This window comes from Ammospiza caudacuta, chromosome 21, assembly GCF_027887145.1.
Source record: "Ammospiza caudacuta isolate bAmmCau1 chromosome 21, bAmmCau1.pri, whole genome shotgun sequence".
NCBI classification, from domain to species: Eukaryota; Metazoa; Chordata; class Aves; order Passeriformes; family Passerellidae; genus Ammospiza; species Ammospiza caudacuta.
In genome coordinates, this window is record NC_080613.1 from 1519698 (window position 1) to 1547506 (window position 27809).

Below are 27809 nucleotides of genomic sequence, written 5' to 3' on the forward strand. Positions count from 1 at the left end.
CACCTCTGATCCAGTCCTGGCAATGTCCCTTGGAGAGTGAGAGTTGCACTCCCTGTTTTTCCTGCCACCAACTCCCTGATGTAAAGTCCCTTGCTTCATTTGTAATTCTGCATCTGTACTTTTGAGTCAGTCTAGAGGTGGGATAGCTGAACATCTCTCCTAATCCGTATAAACGACAAGATGGTATTTCAGTCTTTACTCAGACAAAATTACACGTTTCCTTCTGCCTCTTGTGCTTGGTATACCAAGATATACTCACTCAGTATTAGAACTTCTTGCCTTTAGGGGAATTCTAAGACAGCTGCCTCTTACTTAATGAAGGGAAAGCTGTGTCCCAGCCTCACTGAGTTCCAAGTCACAAAGCAGCTTTAAAAACAGCTCCTATTTCCGGTGGCTCTGGCAAACAGCACAGGAGCTCTGCTGCTGTGGATTCCTTTGGATACATGATGAGATGTGTAAACATGAAATTTAGATTGTTGTTCTCAGTCACGAGGCTGACTAAGACCTTGCCTCTCTGGCATCAAAAGAATGAAAATGAGCTCTGTGCTGGGCACACTGAGGAGCTCTGTTAGGAACGGCTGTTCTGTCTCAAAAAACAGTAACTCAGCTCGAATGTTCAGCACACAGACCCTCTTGGGCTTCCTGCTAAATAATCCAGTGAAAAATGAGATATTTTATTGATTTGTTTAAAGCAGAGCAAAGAGACAGGGTAGCTGAATCTGCTGTCTTAGTGCAGGAGACAGCTTGTCTAACAGCTTGTTGGTTTCATTCCACTGGAAGTGGAAATTCTGCTACAGTCATTTTAGAGCACTTCACCAGAGAAACCCAGCACTGAAGTCCTGTGCCTATGGACCACAGCAGCAGTTTCATGTGCACTTTCTTTTGAACATAAACCATTTCAGCTAGTGGTTAAGTAGTTGGCATTAAGAGAATTGTCACCACTAAACTGTTTTATTGCTTAACCTCAGAGCAATGCCTTCTTAGCTTTAGTTGTGTCATCTGAATCCACACCTGTTTATGTCCAGGTATCGTGGTGCTTGCCTTTTCTGCTCAGAGATATGGGATTCACTTGTTGGTTTGTGACTGATAATACAAAAGCACAAGTAGGACACATCTGCCTGTTCCTCTGTCTCCTCCTCTCTCTGGGGTTTCCCAGGAGAAAGGGGACTCTCCCTCCCACACTGCTCTGATGCTGTGTAAGCAAGGCAGTGCTGTACTGGGAGTGCTGTGAGTTAGCTAAGAGAAAAGTTCATCAGACAGTAAGGTTTAAATTCAGTAAAGTGGGGTTTTTTCTCCAGTTCCTGAGATTGCATGAAACATTCAGACCACATTGTTTACCTTGATGTTTTTAAGGAATGTCCAAAAGTGGTGTGTGGAGATGTGCAGTTCTAAAGCACATCTCTTATTTTGGATGTTGTTTTATCTTGCATTTGGTGCCTTAACTCTGTACAGTTTAAGGTCATATATACTGTACCGCAGGTAGTTTAGTAGTTGTGTACTTGAAAAGAACCCATCAAGCCTAGTCTATAGAAACTCTTTTACAGACTGAAGCCTTCTCAGGGGGAGTACTCTTCCATGCTTAATTAATAATCCACCAAGAAGTGAGAGTTACAAGAATGTAAAGAACATTTAAAAATTTTAACTGTAGAGACTGAATTTATCTGATTTCTAACTTCAAAGGTTTGGGGTAGTAAGATAATTAAAGCTGCAGTCTTTTCTATGCTGTGTAAGTAAACAACTTCAAAATGTTTTCTCACCAGCCAGAACTGCACATTTCTGAAAACCTCTGGACTGCTATCTCTAGTAGAATAAATAACACTTAATTTTAAAAAGGCATTAATTGAATGTAACTGGCTATCCTCCACTGGTTAGCAGAAGAGAGTTGGAATGAGTAAAAGCTGCAGTTAATTTTTAATTGATTAAACTTAAGCCTCATTCATACCTCTAACCAGGATCCAGAAGCTCCAGCTGCCTTATGCTGCTTTGCAGTTCATGAGGTGTAGTGCAGCATCAGCTTGAACACAGGATTTCTGAATGCATCTGGTTCTGGCAAGAGAGAGAAAACATAACGGAAGAAAATGTCCTTCTCCAGTTTTAGAGGTTAGAGCATCATAGACAGAAGCTGGAGGGAAAGTTGCACTGCCTTTTCCAAGTCCATTAAGACAGTCTGTGGTAAAACCAGGAGGTTTATGTGTGCTGGGGAAAGCCAGCAGCCTTATGTACTATGAGCAGGGGGAGCTGGGATTGCTTTTTCAATACTTAGTGAGAAATGAGGTAAGAGGTTTAAGCTATCCATACAGCAGGCTAAAAGCTGCTAATGATGTTGCTAAAGGAGATGAATTTTTTTTTCTGTTCAGTAAACAAGTCCAGGATTGCTGGTTTTCCAGAGGAGGAATGTGAGAAATCCAATGGACAGATTTTGTTTCCTGATGCAGTCCTACCCAAAACAGGTAGATAGTTCCAGGCACTGTACAGAGCATGCCATTGAATTTTGGGAGGAAAAGGAATAATAGTAATTTCCTCAGAAGGAACAGTAGTTAGTTATTTCTGTAATGCCCACAGTATTCTAGACAAGCTGCCTTTACACAGAGGAGCGTGGCAACAAGGGAAAGCAGATACTGCTCCCACAGTGACCTGTGTGTACACATTTTAGGTCACCAATATTGGTGTAACTCCTTATGACAAAGTAGGTTCCTCTTACCAGCAAAGTGTATTTTGACATTCTATCCACTTCTATTTTTTAAGCTAAAGGGGAGTTAATCATAGCACTCATCTGTTTCGATGGGAGTAGAGCAGAAGGTAAGTTTTAACTTCATACTTTGAAGCTGCTATGAATAGATTAACAGTGTTCCATGGAAACAACCTGATGTACTTCTTTATTTTCTTGGAGTTTCATTTCTGTGTTCTTGCAAAAGCACAAGCTTGTGGAAGCGTAATCAATACAGAGTTACTCAGGGTACTGCATCATCTCAGCAGTGGACACTAACTGCATCTTAAGTCAACAGGCACACATAAATCAAGCTTAATTAAGAGGAACAGGACATCTTGGCAAGTTTTGCTTTATTACTGGCACTGCTACAATTTAATGATCTATGCATACTGAAATGTGTGTATTGCTGCACTCACTCCCAACAGAATGTGAGTCTTGTAAGGGTGTCCTGTAAAGTATCAAAGTCAGGGCAAGAGAGACAGTATTTATTCTTCTGTCATTATTTTCACAAAGAACTGTTTCTAAGCAGATGGAAAGTCATTCTGCTCAAAGGAGAATAACGGTGGGCTAGAGAACAGCATTTAGAGCAGTACAGCTTTTGAAAAGTTCGTGATCTTATGAATTTAATTACAAAAATTCTGATTTGCAGTACAGATTCTTTCCTGTGTTTTTAAACTCTCTTTCCTGTGTTTTTAAACTCATATAACTATTTCCCTGCTCAAAATAACAGGATAAAGACAAGTGTAGTTTTCTGATAACATCTATTGTGTGGAAATCCACATACACTGGAAGAAAAGGGAGGCTGTACTGCAGAGAGCATATTCAACTACAGAGCCATTCTCTGGGCAATGCTGCATAATTTAGGAGTGGGTAACCATGCCTTCAGGGACAACATGAAACAGAGCAGATGGTTGAAAAAAAAAATCACAGAAAAAAGCCTCCAAGCTTTATCCAGTCACACATTTACCCCTCTCTGCAAAAGGGGACAGGTACATTCATACACACATAATGAGTTATCTGTCAGGCATCACAGAGGTCCTTAAGGACAAATGTTTTGGAGCCAGTCTCCTTTTGGACAGAAAAAGCAGGAAGTTGACTCTGTCTTCCAGTTCCAAGGTGCAGTGTATTATTTCTCATCCTAACCCTAAGTCAATATTTATTGATCAAACTGACTAAGCTTTTTAGGCCGACCAGCTCTCTACGAAGCAATTCTCCCTTGAGCCTCCGCAGGGGCCAGTAACTGGTGCTTAACTACTGCTTCCACTCCGGAATGTCACCGTGCTCCAGCTGCCCCAGAGCCAGCCTGGGACGCTGCACTGCTCAGAGGGCACCGCTGCTGGGGGTGGGGGCTCTCCAAAGCACTGAAGTACAACAGCAGAGCAAGTCCAAGAGGGCTGTATGCTTTTAAAGTCCTGTCCAGTTCTTAGTGACAAAGTTGAGCATGAAACCTGTACTGCCACATGTATCAGCCCCTTGCTGAGAAGGGCATCGATGGGAAGCAGTCTCAGAAGTGGAGACTTTGAGGAAAGGCTGGTGCTTTCCAAGGCCAACTCACAGGCTTTTTTTAATGGCTGAATTTCCACCCACCAAAAATCACCGTCAACCAAATCAATTAAAACTGCTGCTAATTTGGGCTAAAGTATCCTTTGTGTAACCCAAACCACCACCATCCATGCATCTAAAGAATTCCTAAGCAAAGACTTCTCAGGAGGCAGAGCCCTTCTGACAGGAAATCTGGCAGTGCAGTCTGATGTGACTTTTCTGATGATAATTACTTCTCTGAGACAAGGTAAAGACAGAGGCAGTGCTTTGGGGCAGTGTTTCATGCTCAGCAAGTTTGTAGAGGGAAGGAATGCATTTCTATAAATCACTTGTACTGTATTTGTTTCTAGACTTGAATGAATTTCACTTTTCCTTTGTGAGTCAGCATATTAAACGTTAAAGAAAAGGTCTATTTTTCTAAATATCTTTCACCAATAGAGGTCTGACCTGCAGCCAAGAGATGGATTTATTTATCCACAGAGGACGGAGTGTTTATTTTTGAACTAAGATTGGATATGGCATTGAATAAAAAGAAGTATGACCTATAAACTATCTAAACCTTAAATACTATGAACGAATTCCACAAATGAGTAATATGGTGGACGATTCCATCTTTCTTCCCAATAAATGTCTCTCAAAGAAGTTACCAGAATTAAATTTCCAAATGAAGTACAAGAGATCCTTGTGGACTAATTACAGACTACTTTCAAAATACTTCAGTTTTCTCCCAATTTGTAATCACTAGAGAACAATGATGACTGAACTATTCCCAACTATAAATAAAGCAATTTCAAATAAAGTAATTTGGCAACAACCACGGCTATTTATAGCACTAAAAATGTAATTTGAACATTCAAATTTTCTTAATTTGGTAGCAGTTGAGTGGGAAGAAAAATAACTGCACAATGAATTTTAAATTGAGCTGTATCTACTCACTAGCCAAAAAAAGCGTACAGATGTCAAGGGAACGCTCTTTGTACCTTCAGTTGCTTCCTCCCGTGCTGCTGTACCCCGTACACTTGGCTTCATTTGGCTTCTGTGCTGTGGTTTGTACGCCAGCCCCTGTCACTGACTGTACACAACACGAGCTGCACTGTAACCTCGGGTCATTTCCACTGGTTGTAACCAACACTACAGACTTCTCTGTATATAAAACTGGAACCATGTCCCATTTGCTTCCAATAGCTCCAATAAAGACTTATCTCTGTAAACAGGAATTATGGCCTAATGCCTGTTTGGGGGGGGTGGTTACAGTGAGCAAACTGCCTCCAGGGGGGTGCTGAAGCCTGGGAGCCAAACCACAGAGGCCCATTGTGCCGAGTCAGGTAGCAGGCTCAGCAAAAAGGAGAGACAGGTTCCCAAAGGCTGCAGTGGTAGCAGAGATGACCTGGAGGTGCAAACATAAAGCACATTTATGCTGAAACAAGCAGAATGCATTCCTTCACAAAGGTGAAAGTGAACAGAGCATTACTGGATTTCAACTTAGAGGGCTGCTGTACACAAGTACCTCTGGGGGCTTGCCTTGGAAGCAGTAGCAGAAAAGCCCAGAGAAGGCTGTAATAGCTGTGATCAGCCAGGAAGGCAAGTTTCACTCCAAAAAGAAATCTACAATTCCTAGCATTTAGCTAATTAGAAAAACTGGATGTTTATTTTCTTAAAAGATAAATTATACACATAAAGAACAAGTAAGGTTTTTTCAAAGTTCTCTCCACCCCTCTCATTTCACTGTGTTTCTTAAATTCCTGTGGTCCCAGTTTTTCCTCTGAGGTCCAAAGCAAATCCAAGCAATTTCCTTGTCCGCAGCCACGGAGGGCAGGAGTTGGGAATACCATGACAATTGTGTGGCTGGTGTTGTTTGCTTGAGGTTGCAACTCATGGTAAGATTTACTGGAATACACACATATGTCCAGACTGGAGTCACAGAACCCAGCTGTACTCTAGAAAAGAAGTCAGTGAACATACAGTCTTACTTTTCTTAGAAGTGTTTTTCTGGTCTTGAAATGCTAAATTGAAGTCTGAGTGCAGAGGTCATTAATCAAATTCAGAGAAGATCAGACTTGAGAAGGGATTAGAAACTGTTATGAGCTGACTATAGTTGAGATTGCTCTTAATGAAAAGAGATGTATGAAATCCCACAGCTTAGAATGTATGGTAACTGGACCAGGACTTGGTGTGACACTTTTGCCCTCGACAGGCCAGCGTGCAGCCAGCCCAGTCTGCTGGCATTCTGCAAACAAGTCAGTAATGCACAAAGAGCTACTCAGGGACAAGTGCACCAAACCAACGAAACCACGCATCACTTAAAATTTAGAGCTGTATCAAATATTTAGCAAGCAAGATCCACAAAGAACTGAAGAGAGTCACTTAAGAATAACATCATTAACTCTTAACTGAAACTGAAGTCAGTCTTACCCCCTGTATTAGCATAATGCCTGCTCATGCCTGATGTTAGCTGGCTCACTAAGAGGTCATTCCAAAAGCTCCCTCGGGATTATCATCTCGGAGGTGCTGAGAAGGCTGTCAGCTCTTCGGCAGCAGCCTGGCAACTGCTGGGCAGTGACAGCTCAGTGAGCTGGGCCGGCTCCAGGAGCTGGCGGGCATTCTGTGGCCTCGCAGGAACGGAGAGGGGCACACATGGGAGTGGGACATGGGAGAAGCCACACGCCACTGGGCCTGCACTGGCAAAGGAGGCTGGCACATCCTTCTTTCCTCACTGACAAAATGCCTGGCATCTCCTACTCGGTTTTACTCCTGTCCTGCTGTAGCTAAGCTAACTTTGCCCAGGCAGTTACAGAGTATCTTGCTTGAAGCTGTGATTTGTGGCCCCTATCCTCCCCCCATCTCCTGCAAACCAAGAAATAGCAAGTCCATCCACTTTTCCTCGGCAACCTGCAGTGCCTCTCACTATGCATCTGCAGCTGAATGCACACAGTGAAATCTGTGCAGAAAGCTCTTTCATTTCAGGCCCTCCCCAACACTGCTTGACTGCCCCATCCCCTGCTGGCACAGCACCGAAGGGATCCATGCAGAAGGAGCCATCTGCTTAACAAGCAAGATGTCCAGTTTACCTTGCTGCAATCAGCATCACCTTGGAAAAGTGTATTTGATTGCAGAGGAAGCAGGAAAAAAATACTGATTGACTGATGTCCAAGTTTGATGTTAAGCAACTAACAAGCCAGCCTGTAACTTACATGTGCAAAGAACTGCTGCATCTATAAACCTGCCCAAAACAGCACCCCTCTTTCTGCAAGAAGTGTCACCTCACTTAATTGCTCATGACATAATGCTGACTTTGGTGGTTTGCTGCAGGGTTGAGTTCCAGCAAGTCAGCTATAAAGAGTTTTTCCCATTTGGTAAGCTGAAAATTATCCTTCTCTTTTGTGACCCCAATCCTTGGTAGAACCAACTGAAAGAAACTGGAGCTGCCACTGCTTTCAGGGCCCTGAATTCATCTTCACTTTGGGCTATGCATTCCAGCACGTTTATTTGCAATGCTGTAAAAAGCCTGTGTGTACTCTTGTTAAAGTTACAACAAAAGGCCCTTTCTTGCTCCAGGCATGAACATGAGGCAAAATCCTAAAAACACCTTTAGATCCCAAAAAAGGGCCAATACCCTGCACAAATAACACTTCCCTCTTGTCCTTTGCTTAGATGCTGGCACACACCAAAGGTGGGATTTCCTGCCTGCAGTAAAGGCAGGCTCAGCACTGCTGCTTCTGATTCATTCAAAGGGACTTTTTTTCTTTTTTTAATATCTGGGTACCTTTGGATTACAGTAGAAGGGGGAAGGCTAAACCAGGGCAAGATGACAAAATACTGCTCACTAAATCCTATTATGTTGCTCTGCAAAGCAGTTCCACACAAACTGCTACACTGCCAATACTGCAAGTCCTGAGGTAGCCACAGGACTCCTGCATCCAGCACAAAGCAAGCACAAGGACAGGGTTTGAGCTGCTCAGGTCACTTATCCTGGGTTTAAACAACTATGCAGTTTTGAGAAAGATGCTGTTACATGCAGAAGACATGTAACTTCTGTCTGTACATTAAACTATTCTCTCTGAGATCAAATGAATAAAAACTTGAATGAAATTTAGAACTTTCCAGTTACAGTCATTACTGGTCTCACTCTGTCCTAACTATGGGAATGTGCAGCACCTGTAACTTCTAAAGACATTCAGAGTTCAGGCTACTCCTGTAACGCTGAAGCTGGGGGCACTCAGGAGCTCTAGTTTACTGTTTGTGTCTACAAGCAGCAGCCATGTCACCTACAATTCACAGCAGTCTGCCACAGGCTCCCACAGCCCCTCTGTGGGACATAAACCACCTCAGGCAGATGCACAATCACCCTCGTGCAAAACACCTTCCCCTCCCTTCCCGATGAGATCGTGCTCCTCAAGTGTTTCCCTGTGGTATTATGCAGCAGTTCTGCCATGCCCTGAGTAGGTGGCAAGCTGAGATATACGTTGCTCTGCAGGCAACCAGCCTTCATCCTCCTCCTCTTTCCCACCCATTCTGTCTGGTGCACCAGTATTAATTACCACCAAACCATTTCTGTAAGCTAGCCAAGCCTCCAGGACACAGCAGCCAAGACTTTTGCCAAAACCACAGTGGTTTGCTGTCGTGTTCTTAAAAGAACTGATAAACCCCTTTCACCTGCACCGTGACAGCTGACAGTGACACAGCACTGCCATCTCACTGAGTCCTTTACTAGCCTTTCTCAGGCACAGCAACTGAATAACATCTGCACAGCAGTTTTCTTTTCCCTGTGTGGCATAAACTGACCAGCCACTCCAGCAGGAGTCACTCCAGTGTCCCCTCCCAAATGCCATTTATGAATGTGGCTCCAAGGCCCCCTTTCCCCATCACACCACCAGCTCTGTGCATGAACAGACGCTCGCAGCAGGGAGTTTAAACACACAGCTTGGATGTTTTCATGGCACACGCTAACTGTGCTCAGCACGAGGAGGGCTTCTGCTCAGAGCTGGCAGCCTGCAGGGCTCATCTCTTCTGCACCTTCTGGAGCCTCAGAGCCCAGTGCGGCTGCCATTCCATCCTAAACACTGCAGCCCTTTCCTAAAAATCATCACTTTTGCCACACAAGCTGCTGATTAAGATGGACCTCTGCAACTCCATAACTGAACCAGCCAGCTCACTGTCATAAAACAACCTGCACTTGGACTCCCGATCCCCTCCAGTGACCACGTTAAGCCACACATCAAGGGCCCATAAGGTGAGCTCTCGAGAGACCAACTCACGTCACCTTCAGCTGTAACTCAAGCCACTAAAGCTGATTAAAAAGTGGCTCAACATTTTAACCAACATGTAATGTTTTTTGTATTCTGAAAAACTTCTGAGATAAACTTTTGCTATAAAGTTTGCTACATCTCCTATCTCAACCATTATTAATAAACAGAGGATTAGAACGATTTACCCGTAAATTCAAGGTGTATTAGAAACACATCCCATAGACTTACTTCCAAGACACTTCAATTTTACTACACTTCCTCCTAGGAGATAATTTTTGTACAAGGACATAATACAACTTTCTGATCAGATTTATAGGAGGAACCCATGAATTACTTAACCAGCAGTCAGTGGTGTGACTGACTTCTCATGCAGATTCTCTACGGGGAGAACTGCCCACGGCAGCCACTCATCATATTAGAGATCAAACAGCTCCACTTTATTAGCTCTCACAGACTATTTCAAAGCTTTCCACCTCAGGAGGCCTCAGCTCAGACTTGCCTGTCACAGGCTGCCATGAACATCACCCACCTCCTGCTGAAAGGCTGCTACTGCTGCCTGGGAAGAACTCATTGCCTGCCTCAGCCTGAGGGGCCTGGGGCGTGTCCGCAAGGGGAAAACAATAGACGAGGCCATTTAAACCCCGTGCAAATTAAGGCGAAAATTTTACACCTCCACAAGGGCCCTTAATGCACTACAAGTTCTGTACAGGTTTTCCCCAAAGTATCACTCATCTCCAGTGGTTATTGTTTGGATCTAAAGCTCTGCTGTCCTCCGCTGCCCTGGCACTCTTCTAACACCCACAGACACTGGAAGAGCTCTGCATGGTTCCCTCAGGAAGTACCGCCCCGCCCGAAGGCCGCTGCTCCCCTCCAGCCCAGCAGTGTGCCCGCACTCCGCACCTTCTTCACGCCGGACAGCCCCTGCTCGGGCCCCGCTCCAAGGCTCCTTCCTCCGGCACTCCGCCTCAGCTTTCCTGCCCACACGGCAAAAAAAATGGCGCCGTTCAAGGCAGCTCCAGCTGCCAATCACCCGCCAGCCAATCAGAGCTCCCTGCGGGCCCCGCTCCCGCGAAAAGCGCGGGAAACCGTGAGGGTGCTGAGGAGGCGCCCGGCGGGGCTTGAGGAGCCTGAGGGTGTGGGATGGTCTTCGAGCCCCTCCTCGGCTAAATCCACCTGAAAACAGCCTGGTTGTACTTCAGTTAGCTCGGTTCCACTCATCCCCATTCAGCAGGAATTTACACCATGAGGAAACACTTGACTTCAATGTTAAACTCAACAAACATGGCTCCTGAGCAAAGCCCTCCTCACCTCACAGCCCGAGTTTCCTACCGTGCCTGTGGCCAGATTATCCCAAGGAAAAGCCCCCAGTCCCAGATTACAGTGTTGTGCTCGTTGGTATACAGAAAATGCAGCAAAACCAAGCCTTGTTGCTCAAAAGCAGTAGTAAATTCTAGCAAAATCTCTGTATGAAGAGACCTTGATGCTCTTTGGCAATACAGAAGGAAAAATATTGCACAATAAAGTGATGGGAAAAGGAGGAAAAATTAAAACAGAAAGCAACCCCCTGAGTGTCCACTGATGGCCCATTTCCAACATTTTTTTTTAATTTAGGAGGACTCTCAGTTCAGTTTGAGGGCTCACAGGAGCTCCCCTGATCCATCAGGGCTCCGGGCACGAGGCCGGGTGAGCCGCCTGCCTGCAGCGCTGCCCCCGCAGCGCCGAGGGCTGGAAAACCTCCCTGGATTAAACTCTTATGGTAGGCACCTCCGAAGTGTCTAAAGTTAGGCTGGATGAATGTGAGCCAAGCTGTTGAACAGATGGAGTGAAATCCTCCTCTAGATAACAGGAACTTTATATCACTGCCACAGATAAGAAGGGCAGCTAAAAAAAGTCAGGGAGGTAGTTACATAAATTTCAAGACAGCTTACCAGCAATGCTTAAAGGTAAAACTTTCCGATAGATCCTGAATATCCACTTCCAGCTGCAGACCCTGAGCTGCCAAGAAGTTCTGCAACAAAATGAGATTGTGACACTCGAGCTCCCACACTGAGACCATTGGAACGTAATGATACAGCACAAACACGCAAAGCATTTGGAAGCTGGAGCCTGGGGCACAGGAGATTAATCCCAGCATCAGCAGACTGGCACTGAGCTGGAGTTCAAGACTCAAACCCAGCTGAGGCACATGTGAACAGAAAGGTGATGGACTACCAGAAAATAACCATCTCATTAATGCCCCAAATGCTACCAAACACACTAATTCCTTTTCTCTTACAGGGCTGTAAAATACTTATCCTCACTCTATGTGGTTTTGTACCTTCCTTATTCATAGTTTTGAACATCTTAAAATTCCGTTTCCTCATCCTTAAACTGACCTGCTTCCTTGTCTTTCACATGTAATTATGCTTCCAAAGATGCACACCTCAGCACTGGATCCATTTTTCTTAGTTAGCTGTGGATATTTTAGATGGAGTTGTATGTGGAATACATTGTTAATATTTATTTCTGAGCACCAAAAACCTTCAGGTAGGCATCCAAAATAATCCATGACTGGAAACTGACTATAAAGTGTTTTGGATGAAATGGTGTGAAACAATTATGCATGTTCTGCATCCATACTAAAAGAGGAGTATATACTGCATGCAATTTGAAGATAATGTTTATTTAGAGAGTGGAAGACATCTGAACAATAAAGCAGCTTTTTCTCTTCCTTTAAGTACCTCATTTTTGGAGGAAAATGCACTAATACACTATTTCCCAGTGCCTTTGAGAAAGACAAGTGGATGAAGAGTTCTTGAGTTGCTTCCTCCTGTCCCCTACTTACCTTTAAACTTTCTCTAAAGGTTGCAATTATCGAGAAACTGCAGAGCTGACCTTACCAAGGGATGCACCTCCGGGAGGACCAAACAGCAGAGACCACACACAGCCCCATGATGCCATTCTCTTAAAGCAAAATATGGCTGGGAAAGTGACATCACAGCAGCCTCCTAGAGCAGGGCTGCTTTCCGAGCCACCTCTGGTGGTTTTGGAGACAAGAATCCATTTGTTCTCCTGGTTATCTCTGCAGAGCACAGGGCTGGGGAGCAGAGCTGCTGTGACCCCATTGCTGCAGCCCTGAAGTTGTGCAGGCTCAGCCATGGCTACAAAACCCTGCTGAACATGACATGAACCACGCTTGACCCCACAGAATTTTTTACTGATGGTGATAAGCAGAGATAGCCTACATTTATTTTGCAGATTCAAGCAGAATTTGGAGGGCCATGGGAAAAAAAAAATGTTCTAAATTGGACATGTTTGAGAAATACTGAGTCACAAGTTTCAAGCTGCACAAGGTCACTTTTGCAGTTTCTTTTTTCAAAGCAAACCCTAGATTTTATTATATAAAACCAGTGTTGGCAGCACTCAGAACATGCAGTCTTTTTTAGCAAAGCCCTTTGCAGCATGACTGTGGTTTCAGTCTTGGAGAAGCCTGCAGATGCTGCTGTTTCTACTTTAAGAAGAGAATTAGCTTCATATTGCAAAATATTTAATAATTTTCAGTTCAAATGAAATGAAACAACAAAATAGTTATACAATTTTACTAGTTTATATTTCAATTCATAAAGTATACACACTGCAACTATGCTACCACAATGTCCACGCATCTAATATTGATGGAGTTACAGTATTTTGTTTTTTGGTATTAAACAATAGAGATAATGTATGCAGTTAAGGAAAAAAGCTTGGACATAGCATGTTCTATCCTGTAGTTACAGAGTACATTAGCTAGCATTAGTACAGTAAACAAGAAAAAGTTAGAAATACAAAATAAACCAAATATCTTTATATACAAACCAGTGCCTCATATTGTTACCAGCTTATACTCACACTGCACACAAAATTTATCCACTGATGCAATAGATACTTCAGCATAACACAAACCATTATAAATTAAAAAAATTACAAGGTGCAAAACTCCATTCTACAGCTTTCTGGTGAGAACTCAATACAATCCAAGGAATGAGAACTCCAAGCACGTTTAGCACCTACCAGTGCAACTGCATCGAGCGTGAACAATGACCTACACCACCTCAGAACGCCACCAGGAAGCCAGTTACAGCGAGAGATGCTCGCAGCTACACTCACGCTGTGATTTCTGCCTCAGATATATCTCAGTTTATTGTTTCTTTGTCCCATTCATACCTATGTGCAAAACTAAAACCTGCGAGCTCTGTCGGAGCTCCGCAGAAGGCCTGCTACAGCCGGGTAAAAACAAACAAACAAAAACAAAACAGAAACCTGACAAAACCCAGACAGACTCCATTGAATGTCAGACCATCCACATAATTCATATTATCAGCAGTCCTGGTGCTGTTGATATGTGGATCAAACAATATGACACAAGTGAAACGGGAATTTGCCCACAATTCCGATTGTTCTTGTCTAGCACTTGGACAAGTCTCCCAGCCTCCGGTGGCAAATTGGTTTGGCAGCCCTTGCCAAAAAAGCCCAGAGTTGCATAGAATTGATTAGTAACAGAAAGAAATGCCAAACACAGAGAGATGGATGCTGCATCTACTAAAACAAAGTGGGGTTGCTCGACAGGAATGCTGAAATCATCCCCATTCATAAAGCAAAACATGTCACCTCCTACTCTCAATTTCCTACCTCTGGGGACTGCTTTCTGGCACTGATGTAGTTCTTGATAAACTCGTATTTTTTTGTTGCATTTTTTCTGTTTTTTTTTTCTTTTTTTCTTTTTAAACTTTGTTAGTGACATTTTTCCTTTCAAATAAAATATTAAAAAAGGTTATAACTGTAAAAAAACCTATCATATGTAAACTTAACAATTAGGGTTTGGTAAGTTCTCGTACCTAGTCTGTGAAAAGCCTCCAGCCAGACGCAGAATGGAGTGTTTCTCGGAAGAGCTTCAATCTAGCTACATCACCTGTTAAATATCAGTAGTATGAACATCCCATGTCTAGCAATAATACCTCTCTTGTGTTTCCATCCTCTTTATCACTGACCTATTGAACTCCTGACATGCTGTGTTTCTATTATATTTACATTCTGGTCCTCTCATGTCACAGAATTAAACATCTGGCCAAGGAAGGCAACAAAAGGTGTTAAGAAGGTGTGTTTGACAGAACTGCTTTTCAACAAGTCTCTTTTCCTTGGACTCCAGTCACTGTTTTTATAGAGCTTATTGTTCTGTTGAACCACGTTTTCTTTGCAGCTTGTACTTCATTAAGGGCCAGACCCAAATGGTGCTCCAAATCCTGCAAACAGAAGAGTAATTTCCTTAATTTGTTACATATTCCCAGCACAAGGTTATAGGAGTTAAAGCTAGAAGGCTCTAGAACATCTACAAACTCTTGGCCACTTTAGAAGTTAAACAAGTCTTACATAAATTAAAAGCAGCACAATAAGCTGACAAAGAGGAAAAAAAAAAGCTTTGAAAAGCAAAACAAGACTTGTGTCATTGCCCTTAGTGAAACATTCGGCTTTCTCCAGTACATCCAAACTCTTTAATTGTCTTCCATCTGAGGAGGAGTTATTCCCACAGGAAGTAGACTTTCTACAAACTAATTTTTACCTTTCTGTGAGCAAGCCACACTGACATATCAGTTTTAGGCTAAAAGCACAATGTTGTCATATTTTACAGAAATACTTCAGGTACCCAGAGTGCTTTGCAATCGTGTTTTAAGAAACATGTCTAACATTTGTCAATGTTACTTCTTCATTTAGCACTGATTGTGAGATAAAGACATGCATGATTCAGTACTCTGTCAGAGCTTGGGCTCCTTCCAAGCAGTTGCAGGAGATCAGGCAGCCAGCACTGCACTGCAGACAGGCAGATGTCTGGAAGCTGTAGTGGCTGCTAAATACAGTTCATGCAATTTCAATTATATCGTCTGCATACAGCAAGTTTCAGACGCAGTGTTTGGTTAAATAACTGTGCAGGAAATAGCAGGTTATGGTTTCAACCAACAGGATCTGTTCCAATCCCTCTACAGCTCACACACACATTTTTCTAGGAATGCAGACACGCTGTACAGACTACAAAACAAACTCCCAGAGCATTACCTGTATTTTACATTCCGCCTCCACAAGCTGCAGCTTGGTCTGGGCCAGCTCAAGCTCCATTTCCCTTAGCTGGTTCTTCAGAGTTTCCTTCTCCTCATCCGTGTCCTCGTCTGAACCATCCTTGGCAGTGCTGGCCACCTTCACACGGCCTTCCTTATTGAAGAACTCGCGGCAGTGCTCGCAGTCATCCACCTTTTGCTAAGCAAACACCTGGCTGTGAGCAAAGCCTGTCCTGCCTGTGCTCGGGGAGAGCAGCTCAGCACCACAGGAACCACTGATGGGAACTTGTGGGGAGGCACAGCCAGGCAGGAGCTGCTGCCAGCCCCACACTCACTGCTGTGCTGCTTTGCTACAATAATGGGCTCTGTCCCTCCCACTGTTACTTTAAGGTAAAAGACAGTCAGAAAATCTCTTCCAGAAAAAAAAAAAAGACCCTCAAAATCCTCCCCAGCATCAACATTAGCATGTAACCACTATGGCACGAGAAGACTCACCTTTTCTCCCAGACCTCCCCCTTACAATCTTCTCTGTCATCTATGGGGACTCTCAGCCACCATTTTAGTAATGAAATAAACTGTGTGTTTGCTGCTATGGTTTTGCTAAGAGATTGAAACATTGTAGACTGTGGATCTATCTGGTCTCTTACCCGTATTTTCTCAATTTCAGCTTTATTTGCTGTTTGCTGCTTTTCCAGTCGCTCACTCAGCTGGGAACAAATCTGACAAGCAAAATTATGTTACCAAACCATTTATAAATGTAAATTCTCTCCCAAATGAATGCTGAAGCACAAATAAATGCTGCTGCAATATTAACATGGATAGTCTAAGGACCCTTAGAAAGCTAGAAAAATTGGGATGCTGCATTAAGCTGCCTCATTGCACATTTTCCCATTCTCTACATATTCTTCTATCCCCACAGGAAAAGGTGTAGTTCCAACAAAAGTTATTAACAGTTTGGCCTTGCTAAAGGAGCCAGAAAAGGTTAGGAATAGCATGACCCTTTTGTTGCCTTTGGGAAAAAAGAACAGGCAAGACAGAGTAGTAAAAAAGCCCTAATTCATTCCCTGAGACCTGATATGGGCCTACTAAAGAGACACATGAATTTTCTCCCTTGATACCTTCTGATCAGGAGCCTGAATGCCAAAGCAAAGCCTTGAAAGGAAAAAGGCATCTTTTTGTTTATTTCTGAGGTGCATTTGATTGACAAAGCAAAGATGAGAGAGAAGCTGTTCTTGGCATGAAGTGAACCTTTGATATCTGAGAGCCCATCTGAACAAGGTTTGTCTGTACCTGAGGCTGTGGTGACTGCTGATCTGCAAATCCCCACATCAGGGGCAAACAGGACTGACCACTTCAGGATCTTGGCCAAAGAAAATGCAAAACCAGCCACAGGCTTCCCATTTAGAACAGCTAAATTGTGTCCTCAAATGCATGGCACAAATCACATTGGTTTCCAGAAATCTCCTAAATTACCCCAAAGTCTTGTACTTTGATAACAAACCACATCATCATGAAGTTGTACTTACCTGTTTGTAGTCACCAATAATAGAGCTGTTCTTTTTGATCTCTGACTCTGCCTTATCTAGTTCCCTACGACACATTTCCTTCAGCTGTAGGGCGGGAAAAAAAGAAAATAAAGGGTTTATATAGGTGTAGTCTGAAAAATACCCAGGTGCTATTTCTTCCTTCTCCTTAACCTCACTGCTGTGCTCTACCCAGGGACCCAGAGTAAAGCCAGGCTTTGGTGGCCATCACTGCCAGAGCAGTGGGCTAGCCAAGGAAAGGAGGGATTCAGAAAGTGCTGACAGCTGAAGTCCTGCACTGCCTCTCTGTGCAGCATCTGGCACAGGCTGTGACACTGATTTCAAGTTAAAAATTCCCCACCCTATGAAGCACCTGGCAGGAAAATGCCAAATTCTGCTTTGCTGACGTCCTTTACAGCACAGAGGAGGGACAAACATGACTTAGAACATTAAGCCCTTCCCACACTTGTCACTTTTTATTTTTATCATTTCTGTACTGCAGAGAACAGCAAGAATGACAGAAATGCCCCAACCTGAGCAGATTCTTCCTCCAGGCGCCTCTTTTCTTCTTCTGCATCAATCAGCTTCTGTTTGGTCATTAGCAGCTCCTTATTGAGGGCATCTGCCTTCTCCTCTGCCTGAAACACAGAGTGGAGCCTGAGCAGAGGCTTCCCTGCTGTGCCTCCATCAGGACAGAGCCAAGAGTGCAGCCATTCCAGTCTTATCAAGGTTTGGTTCATTGCTATTAAAAACAATACAACTTTATTCTGAAAATTATTTTCCTAAAACTTCCCATCTGCAATAGCAAAGCAGCAAAACATCAAAATTAATGGCATGTACCACTATACTCCAGCCCTCTAAAATGCTTCATGAATTCAGTGATTCATTTTAGCAAAACTGGAGTAGGGATTGCTCCAAAGAAACCCAATACCAGAAATAAGTTTCATTTTCTTGTCCAGTCTGAAAGTTGACCAATACATTCTGAAGACAACCAAAGGCACAGAACAGCTCACAATGTGCAAGATCAATAAAAGACTATAACCAGCTCAGACCTAAGTTTAATTTGCAAACATTCAACCTTGCAATGAAAACAGAATTAATGAAAAATGCCACTAGAACGTTTAAAAAGCCCCCAGAACTCTATGAAACGTCTCAATGGATGTAATACCATCCCAGAAAATACTGCAGGAAAAAACGGAGCTACCAAAGCAAACATAAGTCAGGCTCCTCTCTCCTTCCTCCTTAAGGGAAAGAAATGTCCCACCAGAAACCAACAACCCCTTTTTACTGCAGTTTTTAAAGCATAAAAATATATTGCTGAAAAATTTCAAGCTCTTTATGAATCACTAAAACTCTGCAAAGTTAAGACATCTTTTCCTGTCTCATACACACAACACAGCCCTTCCCAATAGGTGTATGGATTCTACATAAAAATAGATCAATAACTCAACTGATATATAAAATCTTCAGAAAGTAGCTGTACCAATTCCCTTCAAAGGAAGAAAATCAAAAAGTGAATTTTAGTCCCTTAAAGTCCTGCTGATCCTTTAAAACAGACGGCAAAGGCAAAGAGAACATCTTTTCATTACAGATGGGGTTTCAGCTGTTTGAAAGTTAAAGAACACTGGGATGTAGGAGCCCAACAACAGTAGAAAAACGAAGCCTATTTTCTGGCCTAGTGAAAGGATATTAAGGAAATTCTTGTATTTCCAAATGCTTTGTTTTGATCTTTTGGGTTGCAGATTTCAGACATGCCATGTAGGTATAGAAAAGGTGCGTTAAACAATGTCCTTTGGTACTTTCCTTTCAGGACCTCAGGCTGGCAGAATGAAACTTATCACTTCAGGATCCAATTAGAAGAATTAATCATGTCCTGAAGTAGGATCAAACCCAACTATCTCCTCCCAGGGGATAACCCAAATGCTGCCAACATCATTTGCCATCTTTGAGTACAAGACTATTATATATCAAATTAAACATATAAATTTTGCCTAATTTTGTTCCTCTCCCAGCTCTCCGTTTAAAAAAACAATGTAAAAATATAACAGTGTCTCAAGCAGCCACAAACGACAGTTAAAAACTGATAGAAAAAGCTTCTTCAGGACAATTTTTGCTGGAGTCCACCTCCTGAGTGCCACTGCTGGGCTATCACCACTGTGAAGCTTCCAGAAGCTTCACTAATGAAGGAAAAAAGCCCAAGTAAAAGGAAGTGAATGTACCGATGTGTGGGGAAACCCTGCTTCTAGAACATTCTTCTGTGATCCCCATTTTACCACCTAAGAACAGGAGATGTAATAAACCCAAAAGTCCTGAACCAAACCTCATTAAAGCAACATTCACCCAGTGGCATCAACATTTACTATGAATAGCTTTTCGAGAGCAAGTTTATAGGAGACCGTGGGAAACCTTAAATTGTCTGAGGCAGATCCAATGAAACATTTGAAAGCCTGTCAGCTCCTGCACTGGGCAACTTGCAGAAGCCATTTTCCTTTGAGATTTCAGAAATGCACTTCTCTTGGTACAGAACAAGAATGGCAAAACATGAGCACTTGAACTCTTTCCCTCACCTCCCCAAGCAGACAGACTAAATGTGGTGTAGCCTCCCCTGTGCTAGAAATGCCAGCACCTTTCTGTCTCTGCATGTCCTGGAAAAAAGAAAAAGCATATCCTAATAAAATCTCCCACAATTGAATATGCAAAGAAGGGAGTGGGACAGCAAGCTGAAAAAAACTGCTGTAACACAAAGCAAACCTGAATCTTCCTCCTGAGAGCTCTAGTGATCTGGAAACAGCCCAGGATGAGGAGTTCACACAGGCAGATTCCAACAAGCCAAATGGAAACCACAACAACATTTTCAGAGTTGCCTGAGGTACCTGAGAACCTGATCCACGCAGAGCCAGACAGACTCAGACTTTCAAGTTTATCAGGCCCTTTGCAAAGCCTGTCTGCTGTGAAATTGTATTCATAAAAATCCCTGGAAAACACAAGCTAGCATCCATGTTATGGTTTCTGTGATGGTTCAAAAACTTGCCACAGCTCCTGCTAGACTTCCTTAGAGAAAAGAAAGCAACTACTCAAGTACAGGCTCTCCTTTCCCTGCAGTCTGAATGCTTTTAGAATAATGTATATTTCAGCCAGCACTCCTGTTTCCCATGGACCTCTGTCACAAGCCTACACATTGGCAGGGTGCAATGGGGATGTGGAGGAAGGAATCCTGTCCCACACAAAAAAAGCACTCCATGTCTCTCCTCTCCAGGGAAAGAAGGCACAAGGAGTTAGCCCCTGTAGACAGCCCAGGACATGACTTACATTGTCCAAGTCCTTCCTCAGTGCAATCTTGCTGGTGACCAGCTCGTGGGCCAGGTCGTCGTTCTCCTGCTCCAGTCTCATGTTGGCCTCCTGCAGGCGCCGGTTCTCGCGCTGGGGAACAGAGGGGCTGTGAGGGACAGGGCTGCAGGGTGTCACACACAGCCCCTGTGCCCACACACAGCCCCTGTGCCCACACACAGCCCCCTGTGCCCACACACAGCCCCCTGTGCCCACACACAGCCCCTGTGCCCACACACAGCCCCTGTGCCCACACACTCACACACAGCCCCTGTGCCCACACACTCACACACAGCCCCTGTGCCCACACACAGCCCCTGTGCCCACACACTCACACACAGCCCCTGTGCCCACACACAGCCCCTGTGCCCACACACTGATGTAGTAGTAGGGGTATCATTGTGCCATCAATGCCTTGCCAGGACTCTCCTACAAGTACTGCTTTTCTTGGTTCAAATTGAAATTTGCATGCTAGGAACAGGTAAGAGAGGAGAATCCTAGAAAAAATACTCTATTTTCTCTCTCCTGTTACAACTCCCAGCACACAGATGGATACTAAAGAAAATTCTCTGATTAAAATACATGAATTTATTGTTTCTATGTCTCTGTGTGCATTATTGTGCTATGTGTATGCATGCATAACTTGACATGTAATTTATCCCTGTATTATGTTTATTTGATAATTAAACTATTTATAAGGTTATATGCTTAGTGCAGTATACATCATTTGAAATTAGGAAGAGGAGTAAAAGGGGGAGGGTAAACAGGGAAGGCAGAGTTAGAATCAGTCAGGCATTTCCTTTCTGTTCATGGCTTGTGGTGCAATCAGCACGTTAAACAGGCTCTACTGAACCAGTTCTATAAGCCCAAATAAAAATTCATACTATTCCTTTTCTTGCACAGCTGGGCTCACAACAACCCCATCCTGATCAGCATTGCCAATAGAGACATCCCCTTCATGTTCATGGAGCTGTTGCATCCAAATTGGTCAGAAAACAAAACCAGCTCAAAAAGGAGTCAAAAGTAGCAACTTCCTGTTTGTTAAACCAGACTGGAGAAGGTAAAGCATTACCTCAAATCTTTCTATAGGATCCTCCTGTTGAGCCTGCTGCTCTCTCATGGTATGATATTCCTTTTCATATTTCTTCAGCTTCTTCTGGCTAATCTAAATTAAAGCAGCCCATTAGTTCCTGCCCAGAACATCAATAAAAGAACACAACACACACAGGGTTATGGAACAAACTTCAGGGAACTCCTGCCTCCCACAAAGCACAGCTCCTGGCTTCACCAGTTCTGAGGGCCTCAGGTGTGGCCAAAACCAGTTCCACTCAATAGAATGACAGCAGCCTCTTCCTGTGGGATGCAGTAAAAGTTTCAAAAGGCACCCAGAGCATCCTGTCCGAGCTCCCCCTTGGTGCTGCACAGCTCCCTGGTGCTCCACACACCGCACAGCTTCTGCACAACAGAACCCCACGAGACGTGGTTCATTTTGGGACTGGCCTGATGCTGAGCCTTCTTCAGCTGCTTCCTCAGCTGTAACATTTATCATCACACAGAAGCATTGGGTTTACTTTACATGAGACTGTAAATGCTGAAAGGGCAAGTGCAGGCTCAGCTGACATTTCTGCCAGTGTCACTCAAGCCCTGCCTGAGGTGCCGCGGTGTCTGGGCCAGCAGCAGCACCTCAGAGCACAAGGGCTGCGTCCCTGCTCTGACCCACAGCACCAACAGAGCCCTCTCACAGGGCCCCAGACTCCCCTTCTGTGGAAAGGGACACACAGGTGATGCTGGATTCAGTGTGATGGGCCCAGAGTTCAAGTGCTGCAGGGACGGGGAACACAAGGGAAGCTGTAACAGATCCTGACCAGCATTTTCCTGGTGTCACCTGTGCCAGAATGGTTTAGCAACACCACACCAAGATCACTGTGAGCATTTCACATGTAAGATATTATGCATCTAAATAAAATCTCTAGCATTAAAGTTGCACCCAAACATTTATTTTTATCTCAGTAAACCAAATATATTTAAAAGCTATAGCTAGGATTTCCTCTTTAAAAAACCCTTTCTGAGAAACAGTTTGAATTTTACATGCATACATGACAGGCAGAATGGAAAACGTGTTTGGTTTCCCTGCAGTCTGCTTTCCTCACTGAAACCTCCCTGGGCAGGAGCTGCAGAACGCGGTGGCCAAGCTCCCTCTAGTGAGAGCAGCCAGAAACGCCTCTCTGCACTCGGGAACATTTCAGCGGAGATGCCAACATATCCTGGGTTCACACCACAACTGCAGGAGGTATGGCTGCACCCCAGACACCCATCTAGAGAATTAACCCTTCACTGACAATGGAGCCTGTAACTTGAGGAGATTATTTCACTGCTCTGCCCCTGCTCAAACTGCCCAAATTTGGGGGTTTCACACCCCAAACCTCCTGCAATGTAAAATTAGATCCTCACAAATGAGGCATCCACCCTGCCACAGGAAAGGAAGGCAGGCACACCACTACCACTGTGTTTTCATCTTCTAGTTTTCAAGTGCATTAAGCCAGTTTTGCCTTTTTTAGGTGATCTTGAGCAGATCTGTCATTGTCATAAATTCTGGGCACAGGAGGCCTGGGGAAGTCAGCAAGGATTCTGGGTTTGCAGAAATGAACAGTGATGTCCCACCACATTTTTTCAGGAGACAGCAGCAGCTCTGTTAACATCTGTTGCCCAGAGAGGTGAACTCCCCATCCCTGGCAGTGCCCAAGGCCAGGCTGGATGTGGCTTGGAGCAGCCTGGGATGTGGAAGGTGTTCCTGCCCATGGCAGGGGTAAATGAGATGGGCTCTGAGGTCCCTTCCAGCCCAAACCTTTCTGTGATTCTATGCCTTGATGGCAACACTGAGGAGTGACTTTAAGAATCTGGTGCTGTCTCCAGCTGATGACTTCCTGACCTCCTTTCCAGCAGAATGCTGCTCTCATCACAATGCCTTAGCCAGGCTACTTCTCCCTTCCTATACATTATTTATTTTGATATCAGGCCCTTTTCTGCTCAGAGAAACACTTCCAAATTCAGAGCTGGAGATCTCTACTGACAGCAAAGGACTTGTATTTTAGGTCAAGGAAAGCAATTATGTGCAGCACCCCCATCAAGGAGGTGACACAGAAGTGTTCTGAGCCGAGCCCAGCAGTGTTTCCTTCACAAGCTCCCCTTTATTGCCCCAAAGCACCCCAGGACAGCAGGGGCAGCCCTGCCATGTCCCCTCAGAGCCTGCTTGTGCCACTCCACACAGCCCTGGGAACACTGGGAATTCTGGCAGAGTGGGAAGAGGAACGAGTTGTCATTTGAAAACATAAAAGGCAAATGCACTCATTAGGATGATGTGAACCAGATGCATGTGGAACATTTAATCTGTGGCTAATGCTAAATGATTAGAGAGATAAAATAGCTTTATTCTTGATTATTCTGTAATTGCTACATTAGTTTCACACAAGATGAGCTTGAATTCTGTGCAGAATACTGGTATCCACACTGCTCATACACCTGATCACAAAATGCCTGGAATGTTAACACACCAGGGAAGCTGGGCACTTCCACACTGACAGTACAGAGAATTCCTCTAGGGAATTCAAGGAAAAAGGACACTTTGAACCATGTCAGTGTATTTGGCTCAAAATCACTCTCCATGACCACAGCCAATTAAGCAGCACTTGCCCTTGGATCTGGAGGCAGGAGCTGCTCCAGGGGGCTGCAGCAGCCCCTCCCAGCTCACCTTCATGTTGCAGGCCAGCTCCATCAGCTTCTTGGCGTTCTCCTCGGAGCGGTACCGCTTGGGCAGCTGCACTCGGAAGAACTTCAGAGCCCCCTCAAAGTCAGTCAGCAGCAAATCATCCTTGGTAGTCTGGAGACAAGGCAAGAAACACCAGGAAATGCCAATTTTTTACAGTTATTGAAACCCAGGAACAACAAAGCCACGACAGCTTTGGGAAGCTGCAGTAACATTGCTGCTCCCTAACCTTCAGCAAAGAGTGTTTGTTTCTATTTCTGCAACCTTCTATTCCACCCCCCCAAAAAAGCACTGTGCTGCACAGGACATGCCAGATTACAGCACGTGTGCCACAGGCAGTTGTTAGCTTCTCAAAAAAACAGCATATTTTTGTAACAGGCATTTTAATTTTAATATGGGGCATGAAGATGGACAAACCACAGTGTAACATTGTATACTCACTTTTAACAATCCCAGTGCAACGTTAAAGATAACACTTATTCCCTGGAAAGAAAAAATAATGACAAAATAATTTAATTTCTCAGTATTTACAAGCTTGGATAGGAATTTATTTGGTGGGGTTTGTTGTTTGCCTAGTTTCTGTGAAAAGGAGAACCAGGATACATGTGTAACCAGGTGCTATATAAATCAAAGGCACAAGAACAATTTTGCAAACAACTGGCAAAATATCTTTACTGGAGAGTCATTATAGAGAGCAAAACAATCAAAACTGGTTTTACTGTCTCCTTAGCAGTCTGAAACTCTAAAATTATGTTGTGCACTTCATTTCATTTCTTAATGAGTAGTTGGTCAGCTCAAGATAATTTAATTTTCATACAGTGACTTCTAAAATCACTGATTCAAATGCAGTAATTTATACACCAATGTATTAAATTCTGGTCTTCACAAACTGGGATAATTCATGCAATGAAAAGAAAGTGACTCACTTTGTGACAGAGTCCCATGGCATCTATTCTGCCTCTATTCCTCAGAAGAGTTCTATTCATACTATCCAATTAAATTAAATACAAACAGTTCTGTACTCAGGAGTAGCTCACACCTTCTTCAGGGGTCCCACTCATAACCATGACACATTGCTCATCTTATTTCAAGATCCTTCTTTTCTTCTTCCCACCGAGTTATTCTTTCACCATTACTTTAAAATGATTAAAAACCCCTTAAAACTTCTCTATGAGCACATTTACTGTTTATTAAAATGAAAATGTGTTTCTAAACAAACAGAATTGATTTTCTCCATACCATCTGCTGCTTTCTATTCCACTGGCACATGGACAAAGCAAGCAGCAGACACAGGGAAAGGGCAAAAACATTGACCAGGAGGTTTGTGAATGCTGAAAGCCTTCAGTAAGGGAAAGGCAGGAAATCAGCCACTTCACAGGAACAAGTGCAGATCCAACATGAATGGATGCATAAACTTACCCAGCAAATCATTAAATAACTCAAGGATGCTTCAGTACAAAATGGGATTTGTTCACTGATGGCAACAAGTGCTGACTGTAATTACACTGCTTACCCACTGTTCTATACAGGATTGCAGACAATGTCTCAATACAAAGAATTTTGCTCTCTAAATAGACGTTGTGAAATATAGAGAGACTTCAAGTTTTCCAGGAGAAAGATCTTCAAGCTTGTTAGATTACCAGCATGAGAGTCAGCTGGGCCATTTTATACACAATGGCCTCCATGCAATAATATTATAGGAAAATAAAAAGTCATCATTGTGTATTACATGACTGCAGAAGAGAGGAGCCCACATATCTGTAAATCAGCTCTCATCAGGCTGTACAGAGTCTTCTTACACAGATTCACCAGTGCCATAGGGAATAGGAGATAATAACCTTTTATATAGCTATTGATTCTTAATTTGTTTCTTTAAAATGATGAGAATCTTTATCATTGCAGAAATGAAACACTTCCACATAACAATATCACACGCCTTGCTCTGAGAGAACAGATAGTAACAAGGACATGAACCAAGATAGTGACAAACTGTCAAAAGCTGGGAGCTGTGCAAGTCTCCAGTTCTAACACATACCTCACATAGGAGTAAGTCAATAATGTGGAAGACCATGTAGAGAGGGAATTTTGCAGTGAACAGGGTCAGGAACCACTGGGAAGCATACATGTGTGCTTCAAGGCTGATGTCCAGAAAGTGGTTATACAGATCAGGAATGTATTCCTAAAGGTAAAAGACACAGAAGCACTGAAAGTTAATTTAGGCTATTTTGGAACTGTAGCTGAAGCCCCAAGCTAGAGAAGGAAGCTGGGCAGAGTGACCATCAGTGCAGGGCCCTGCATGCACCAGGTGGGACAGGAACGGGCCTGGGGGCCTCCTAAGGATGCCAAAGGCTTGTCCTGGGCTGGATGCCCAGCAGGAGCCTGGGATTGCCTCAGCAGGGCCCAGCAGTGGCTGTGCTGCCACCAGAGCCACTCCAGCTGCCAGGAACATCTGCCTTCAGCAGCACCACCCTGCTCCTGAGACCCCTGCTACAACACCTGGATGGTCCTCACAGCTCACAAACACCGTTCACCCTTGCTCACAGCTCACAAACACCATTCACCCTTACTCACAGCTCACCCACACTATTCACCCTTACTCACAGCTCACCCACACTATTCACCCTTACTCACAGCTCACCCACACCATTCACCCTTGCTCACAGCTCACCAACACCATTCACCCTTGCTCACAGCTCACAAACACCATTCACCTTTACTCACAGCTCACAAACACCATTCACCTTTACTCACAGCTCACCCACACCATTCACCTTTACTCACAGCTCACAAACACCATTCACCCTTACTCACAGCTCACAAACACCATTCACCTTTACTCACAGCTCACCCACACCATTCACCTTTACTCACAGCTCACAAACACCATTCACCCTTACTCACAGCTCACAAACACCATTCACCTTTACTCACAGCTCACCCACACCATTCACCTTTACTCACAGCTCACAAACACCGTTCACCCTTGCTCACAGCTCACCCACACCATTCACCCTTGCTCACAGCTCACAAACACCGTTCACCCTTGCTCACAGCTCACCCACACCATTCACCCTTACTCACAGCTCACAAACACCATTCACCCTTACTCACAGCTCACAAACACCGTTCACCCTTGCTCACAGCTCACAAACACCATTCACCTTTACTCACAGCTCACAAACACCGTTCACCCTCCTCACAGCTTACTCACAGCTCACAAACACTCTTCATGCCACAGGAAGAGCCAGGGCAGAACTGCAGGCTCGGCTCTGTTCACCCCCAGTGAGCCCCACCTGCATGAGGCGCTCCAGCTGATAGAACTTGCAGTGCAAATCTTCAAAGTTCTGTTTGAAAAGTTCCCTGAGTCCATAATCAAACATGATTTTGACCAGAACACTGAAAGCTTGCTCCTCAGGCATCTGTGAGACAGGAAAGTGGATTTAGCAGCCAGCATTAAAACCTTTCACATCAGGTGAAAAGGCAGGTGAAAGGTTCAGGCTCCAGAACTCATCAAAATCTGAATCTTACAGATTCTGAGCAGCCTAACCCTTTGTCACCCACATAAAAAAAGGCAGAAGCAGTATTACTGAAGGATATTAAACAGGATCTTTCCCTTACTCTTAACTATATATA

General features: G+C 44.0%; 1 protein-coding gene across 3 annotated transcripts in view; it reads right to left on the reverse strand.

The window, feature by feature from the left end:
• Window positions 1-13065: 13065 nt before the first annotated feature.
• The window catches only part of RABGAP1 (RAB GTPase activating protein 1), a 60918-nt gene continuing 46174 nt past the window's right edge, over window positions 13066-27809 (reverse strand). For all 3 annotated transcript variants that reach the window (XM_058818474.1, XM_058818473.1, XM_058818475.1), the window contains 11 exons: window positions 27470-27595; window positions 26212-26355; window positions 24618-24659; window positions 24162-24290; window positions 21486-21578; window positions 20396-20506; window positions 17620-17724; window positions 17090-17173; window positions 16211-16282; window positions 15565-15762; window positions 13066-14756 (listed from right to left, as the gene is read on the reverse strand). In XM_058818474.1, the coding sequence (XP_058674457.1) occupies window positions 14634-14756; window positions 15565-15762; window positions 16211-16282; window positions 17090-17173; window positions 17620-17724; window positions 20396-20506; window positions 21486-21578; window positions 24162-24290; window positions 24618-24659; window positions 26212-26355; window positions 27470-27595 (1227 nt within the window). In that variant the 3' untranslated portion in view covers window positions 13066-14633. The remainder of the gene's footprint in view (window positions 14757-15564; window positions 15763-16210; window positions 16283-17089; window positions 17174-17619; window positions 17725-20395; window positions 20507-21485; window positions 21579-24161; window positions 24291-24617; window positions 24660-26211; window positions 26356-27469; window positions 27596-27809) is intronic.